Source organism: Orycteropus afer, unplaced genomic scaffold (assembly GCF_000298275.1).
Source record: "Orycteropus afer afer isolate SDZICR_OR568_19922 unplaced genomic scaffold, OryAfe1.0 scaffold00464, whole genome shotgun sequence".
Taxonomy (NCBI): Eukaryota; Metazoa; Chordata; class Mammalia; order Tubulidentata; family Orycteropodidae; genus Orycteropus; species Orycteropus afer.
This window is the reverse complement of record NW_006922051.1, coordinates 996,518-1,004,266: the sequence shown is the minus strand read 5'-3', so window position 1 is coordinate 1,004,266 and position 7,749 is coordinate 996,518. Positions and strand designations below refer to the sequence as shown.

At 38.9% G+C, this 7,749-nt stretch overlaps 1 protein-coding gene across 1 annotated transcript in view; it reads right to left on the bottom strand.

Moving 5' to 3' along the window:
- Positions 1 to 4,814: 4,814 nt before the first annotated feature.
- The window catches only part of LOC103208786 (TIR domain-containing adapter molecule 2), a 101,528-nt gene continuing 98,593 nt past the window's right edge, over positions 4,815 to 7,749 (bottom strand). Inside the window, exon 4 of the mRNA XM_007954520.2 lies at positions 4,815 to 5,445. Coding sequence (XP_007952711.2) covers positions 4,815 to 5,445 — 631 coding nt within the window. The remainder of the gene's footprint in view (positions 5,446 to 7,749) is intronic.

Sequence of the window (7,749 nt, the reverse complement as noted above, 5' to 3'; positions counted from 1 at the left end):
AAAAAAAAAAAATACCATCCAGCTTCTATTTCTCCAAGTTTGGCAGGCATGAAGTGTGGGTGGTTAATGTTTCACTGGTATATGAAATTTGAGCTATGTGGGAAAAAAAAAAAGAGAATACTTAATACTAAAATTGAAAAAGTGAGTAATAAGACATTATGATAGAAAGAGACTTTAGGTCAAGAAAATGTCACCATACAATGAAAACAAACTTCTCCTTTCACAAGTACTAATAGAATCAGAGATTTGACATGTAAGATTATTGGAACATGTTCCTCATGGAACACTCTGACTCATGACTGTGAAGAAGTCAATTCAGAAAGATGTATTTGTAGGAGATAATGAGAAGTGGGGATAAAGAGAAAGAAAAATTAGAATGTCTTCATTCAAAAGATCCCTATAAAAATGCATTTTTAAAAACCCAAGTAAGCATTATCATTCTTTTCTGTGACCATAAAAGTATAATAGGATTGAAAATTATTTATGCTGTAAACATATAAACCTATTTCTTAATAGTAGGTATATATAAACTCAAACCCATTGCCATCTAGTCAATTCTGACTCATCACAGCACCCATAGGGTTTCCAAGGCTGTAAATCTTTATGGAAGCAGACTGCCTCATCTTTCTTCCATGGAGTAGCTGGTGGGTTTGAACTGCTGACCTTGTGGTTAGCAGCCAAATGCCTTACGACAAGGCCATGAGAGCTCCCTGTAAGTATATACAAAGCCCCTGTAAAAATGACAAAGGGATGGTATCTGAGCTCTAACTTCACAGGTGGGGAGAAGGATCAACATCAACAGCTCAAGGTTGATTCCTGTGAAGTAGAGGTCAAACTTGTCTCCACCCTCCAATGCTTTTACTTATTCTGACACCAACCACCCCTTCCATGGCACTCTCTACTTCTCTGCTGGGTTCCATAATTTGTTTCAGTGGCCACAGAACTCACGGACAATATTCATGATTATGGGGTTTACTAGGGAAGTTACGATCCAAGGTCGGAAATACTCAGGATACAGTTCTATCATCAGGACAGCCTCCCCTTAGCCATGTCCAAAGGCAGGTCCCTCTGTCTGGTCCTTGGCCCCTCAGAGTGACCTCTGCTTTGCATAGGTATGTGTTACAAAGCTCTTTTAGTTTTGCTGATAGATGCCCAGAGAAGCAACCCACTCCACCAACCAGCCTCCTGCCTGAAGGCACTTGGTATTCTCATTATACATGTGGCAGGAAGCCCATCACTCTGTCTCGTGCCAGTCTCTTGGTTCTGCTGCCTCTGCTGCCATTTCTCTGCTGCTCCTTCTCACCATCACTGGTGTCACAGCTCTCTGTTTCCAGAGGAAGTTCAGCACAGGGATCTGAGGTTTAAAGGACATGCTCCACTCCTGGGTTTTCTTTCTTGATAGTAGTGAGATCTCCCCTTCTGCTTCTGGGATGGTTCATTTTAAGCCTAGTGATAGGCAAAACTGACCATTCCCCACGTGAGGGTTCCATACACATTATTTGCATGACCCCACTTCCACAAGGGTGCCATGCACCTTATTTACATTATTAGCAAGCTATCCAGTCCCCTTGGTGGGCTGCAAGCACCTCACATTTGCACAGTCATCTGGTGGGAGCCACTACTCACTGTTGTTGAATCAAACCCACATCGTAGCAACCCCTCCTTGGGTTTCAAGGAGGTATCACTATGGAAGTAGATTGCCCAACCTTGCTTCCAAGGAGTGGCTGGTGGGTTTGAACCAACAGCCTTCTGGTTAGCAGTCACATGCCTTAGGCACTATGCTACTAGAGCTCCACTAGAAGGGCTATATTAAGTAATTTACTGCAGTACAGCCTCCTGCAACTATTATACTACATTTCTAAGTATAAAATTCCATCTTTTCCACTTGTTCCCTTTTCTGATTCCTAATTTTTCACATTCTGCATGAGGACAAAGGCCCTTAGGGATCCATCAATCCAACCTTTTCATTTCACATATAAAGGAAGGGAAGTAGCTTGCCCACAGTCACACTCATCCTCCATGGCAGAGATTGGACTAGAACCAGGTCTTCTGAATCCCCATTGGATGTCATTCCAATGACAACATAATGTAACTCACACTCCACCCCATCCCCAATCTGTACTTGATGTTGCTCCCTCATTATCAGATGAACAGAAGGGCTGGGAGGGAAAGGAGTAGTTCTGTTTGGGGTTTATCTAGCTTCTAATGAGTCTAGGGCACTAGAAAAGGTGATAAAATACATCTCCTACATCTATCCAGGGAGCTCTGGTAGCATAGTGGCTAAAGCACTTGACTGCTAACCAGAAGGCTGGCGGTTCAAACCCACCAGCCACTCCTCGGAAGGAAGGTTGGGCAATCCTACTTCCGTAGTGATACTGCCTCAGAAACCCAAGGAGGGGTCGCTAGGAGTCGGGGCCGACTCGACGGCATATAACAACAACAACAACAACATCTATCCAAAGTCTTTTAAAAATAATCTACAAAACATGCATACACACTCAGCTACCCTGAGTATCCAGATGAGAAATATTTCCTGGATAGAGCATTGTATGTGAGAGATACTTTTTAAACACTGCCATAGAGAGTTTATTGATTTTGAAGGAGAACATCTGGTCAATCATACACAATCATACATCTTTCAGAAGCTCTGCAAATAAAGCCCTGGTTACAAACAACGGCTAAGTTGGAGAGCTCCAGGCTCCAAGAGACATCTCAACATGAAGTCTCTAACCAACACGGTATCAAATGGGCTGCTAAACAATAGTGGGCATTGCCTCCAAATGTACAAATTCCACAGAAAGGGAAAATGCTTTTGACTAGATTCTTTTAAAAAGCTCCACCATGCTTACACCTACTTTTTATTTCACATTCATCAGCATGAAACATTCTAATGATTCTTTTCCTACAATCCATTATTTCTTGGTGACAATAATGGGAATTTTTTATTATAACACCTATAAACAGTGCCTCAAGAGAGAAGGTGGTCAGAACTCTTGGGGCCATTTCCTTTTGTGTCCTTTTGTAGAATAAAATTCTATCACATATGTTTTTGTACAAGGTTCAATACAAGAAGTATCAATTGAGAATATTCTCTGTCATATCCGCAAACTAGGAAAACAATTAAGTTCTTGAAACTCTGACAATATTGAGTTCATTATAAAAAAGTACTACATTTCCATAGTGCCTGGAGTCTCAAAAGCTTGTCAGAAAGCACCCAAGATACAATAATTGGTCTCTATTCACCTTAAGCATAGAATAAGGAGATCCAGGAATTGGAGAAAGAAATGGACTGCAGGTCTAATTACCTTCATGAACTACTCCTACCTCTCCTTCCATGAGACCAGAAGAAATGGTTGGTGCTTGGCTATCATTACTGAATGTTTTGATCAAGGATTCCATATATGGATCCTGATCAAAAAAGGAAAAATGTGTAACAGAACATCAAATTTTTATGGAAATCAGACTGACTGCACTTATTGAGACTGAGGAAACCTCTGAACCTATTCATTGTCCTGAATACTCTTTAAACCTTGAACCAAAAATATCCCATGAAGCCATCTGTAAACAAAGTAACAGTTTACCATAATTAATAAAGAATGCCAGCCTTAAACACTGCACTCTTTTAAAGAATTATCTATGTGAGATCAAACGAACAACAGCAACTCTAAAGCACCGATGAGAACTTTAAAGGTCAACGAGAGTAAAAGTTAATGATAGTGAAACAATATGAGTAGGGGTATAGTGAGAATGGTGACACAATGCAAAGAATGTAACCAACAGCACTGATCTGTACAGTGGCATTACTAGGGAAGTGTGGGGTGTGAAGACTGCACTGGGTAACACTGTCAGAGGAAATGACACCAAAATGACTGTCTATAAAATTTTTTTGCAGTATTTCAGCAGAAATTTATTATTTTTAAAATAAAAACATCCCTGTAGTTATTTGTAACAACAAAAATATATTTGTAAGCCCAGTTTACATGTATTAATATACCTACGAGGCTGAAACTCTATGCTAATTTACTTTTTGAACCTTCTGACATGCTCTGGTCAGAGCTGCATTATTACCCAATTACAATGATGCTTCACATCACATGGTTTCTTCTGCATGTGCTACAAGCACGTGCTGTTGTTTTCATTGCTTCCAGTGTTTTTATAGTCAGTGATTTTGTCAAATTTTTTGGCATTGTAGCTACCATATTGTGGTGAGTAGCATTTGTGAATATGTATCAATAATTTTTTGAAAATGAAGTAGAAGTTAAAGGAAAAGGAGGAGAAAAGTAAAAAAAAGGCTTTCACTCAGTTATTAATAATGTAATTCAATTTGGAATGATTTAACAAAATAATTTTGTTGTTAGTATTCATATAATCTAAGAAATATTACATTTAAGTAATTTATAACTATATTTAACACATATTTTTCCATAATTAAAATTGATAATAAATATTACTAAGGATTTTGAATGAGCTGGTTCAGGAGGAAGCCCATGGGGGAATAACTTCATGAGTTACTTACTGCACTGGATGACACCAACCCTAGTGAAGCCAAGTCTGCACACGTAGAGATTTTGAATAAGTGTATGTTTTTTTGTACATATTTTCACCACAAATAAAAAATACAATTTTAAAAGTATTACATTTCCATAGGGTGTCCTGCAGACATTTCTTTCCTTTGTGCCATTGATTTCTGTAAGACTAACATTCCCTTTTATTTCAAAATTTCCTAGAACTCACTTTCCAAAGTGAAGACAAGTCATTTATTTCACAAGAGCCAGTCGTGTGTTTTGTGTTTTGTCTCAGTCAATAAATTGACTTTATGCTATATTTCTTGTCTCTCTCCAAATAATTTTTTGTGTCTTATACACAGACTCCTGGAAGATTCTTTCCACTTGGGTATGAAAGCCACGACTTCCTTCTTCTAGGGCGTTGATGGTTCGCAGAGCAAAAGGAGTCCTTTCTCGAGGAAGGGGATTGTTCAGGGGCCGCATGGGTATAACAGAGTTGTATTTGTGCTGCCTGTTGACAGAGTTCATTAGGGATGAATAGAACTGGAACTTACACCAGGTATCTCTTAAAAAGTTTTCAGTCAATAATAAGATTGTCCATGCAGACCCATTTACAGCATCATCTAAATTCTGTAAATGCTGTCTGCCACATGGCATCTCAGCAAAGATTATTCCAGGTTTGATATCAAAGTCATCTTGTAGCAGATCCTGGACTCTGAGGGCTTCATTTATGTCACTTTCTGCATGTAGTATCACAAATTTGAAGAATATCTCTTCTTCTGCTTCCTCCTCAGGTATCTCTTCCACACTCTCAGCTCCCTCCTGCTCTCCTGTTGGCTCCTGTGTTGTACTGCTATGCTCAGTCTGATCACATAGGGATATTTCTTCTGATTTCTTGGAATATGACTCATGATGTCTTGGACTTGTATCCACACTGTGGCTTTTACCCCAAGGGACAGAAAGAGGGCAGGGATCAATTTTAGACTTCCCAATACCCATTATAAATATCCAAGTCAGAAGAGGAGAGCTTTATTTAGTTCTCAGCATTTCTTTTCATTCTAAAAAAAGAGAAATAAAGCAGATGAATATTGGTAATTTAATCAAAACATTAAAAATGAATGGTGATTGTTGCACAACATGGTGTATGTACTCAGTCACTGAATTATACATGTAAAAACAGTTGGAATGTTCTATTACATATATTTCACATAATAAAAGTTAAAAAACAGTAAAAATGAAAACTTATGGTTGTGGGGGACATCAAGCTCAATTGGCATAACATACTACACAAAAACATTACCTCCTACTTTAGTGAATAGCAACTGGGGTCTTAAAAGCTTGCAACCAGCCATCTAGATAAAGCAACTCGTCCAGAGCAAAGAAGACTGAAGAAAACCAAAGACTAATGGAAAAACAATTAGTCCAAGGGATTAGTGGACCATGTGAACCTCAGCCTACATGACCATGAGACAAGAAGCACTAGATGGTACCTGGCTACCACTGTCAACTACTCGGAAAGGGATCAGAGCAAGAGACCCTGGATAGAGTGGGAGAGAAATGTGGAACAAAACTCAAAATCATAAACACCAGGCTTACTGGTCTGACAGGCACTGGTGACTATGGCCCCTAGTTACCCTTCAGACCTGGAATTGAACTCACTCCCGTGGCTTCCAGCCAAACAACAGAAAGGCATATAATGTGAATGTTTATACCAAACAGGTATACTCCTTAGAATAATCAATCATGGGAAATCAGAAGGGCAGTATTTACACAGGGAGATAGTTCAGAGGGCAGGAATGCATAAAAAAAAGGACACAGGGAAAAGGTAACCACAGGGAGGAAGTGGGAACAGTGCTATTACATTATGGGGATTGCAATCAATGTTATGGAACAAAATGTGTATAAACTATTGTATGGAAAATGAATTTGCTCTGTAAACTTTCACCCAAATCACAATTAAAAAAAAAAAAAAAGGAAACTTTCATTCAACCTGAAAAGTTCAAACACATAATACAGAAGTCTCAAGAAAAAAATCTAACTAGATCATTGGAAAATGAAATTAACTTGTTCTTTGTGAGCATTACAAGGGCTACCATACGCAGTCAAGGGTAAGTTAAACAGAGGGTCCAGTTTACTATAATAGGAGACATTTGGAAATTTAAAATATTATTTTAACACTATAAACCCCCAGATTAAAATAAAGTTTTGTTGGTATTTTAGTGAAAATGTACCATAATATTTTTTTCCATAGGAAGTCAAAGCCAACTTCTCCATTACCAAATGGTTGTGTAGGCTAGAAAGGTGAAATCTACAGAAACTGAACATGCATAATTTATTTTTGTATCAATGCAAATACAAAACAGAATACAAATATCTCCAAGATGGCTGATGGCAGCTCTACTGTCATATGCAGGACATGTGCAGGAGTAACTGGTTCAGAGGTTTTTATTTGGGGTCAGACAGTGTTGTTGTGAATAAGTAGCATGAAAAGTAAAGAGTATCTTTTTCCAGCTAATCCTGAAAATACTGAAGAAAACATACTTTATTTATCTAGGGAAAATTAACCAATACTTGTGATTTTTCTCCAGTGAAATCAAGAGAGGATGATTATAGCCTATACTTACTCATTCTTTTATTTCAAATTTCTCAAATTCAGAGTAGAAGTTTTAGATAAGCTATGAAGAAAAGTATTCATGAAAGCCTAATTTAATCACCCCTCAGAGAATGTTGGCAATGTCACCAATAATGTATCTTGTTACCACTCCACCTCCCATCCCCCCCAAAAAAGGGGGAAAAAAACCCCTCTGTTGCCATTGAGTTGATTCCAACTTAGGGTGACCTCATGTGTGTCAGAGCATAATTGCACTCTATACAATTTTCATTGTCTGTAACCTTATGGAAGGAGCTCAAACCCACCAGCCATTCCTAAGAAGGAAGGTTGGGCAATCTACTTCCATAGTGATACCACCTTGGAAACCTAAGGAGGGGTCACTATGAGTCAGGGCCGACTTGACAGCACATAACAACAACAATGAGTAAGCGTGGCTATTGTGCTCCCTTATTCACAACTCAGATATATCAAAACAAATTGCAAAAACGGCAAGGAGGCCACATGTTCTGACCTCCTCTAACCCTACAAGGGGAAGGCAGGATTACCAGCAGTAACCCAAGGCCTATTACTGCAAGGCCAGACATGCTGCCTCCCTCCAGCCCTTTCACCAACCGTTCCTCCCAAAGCACCCAC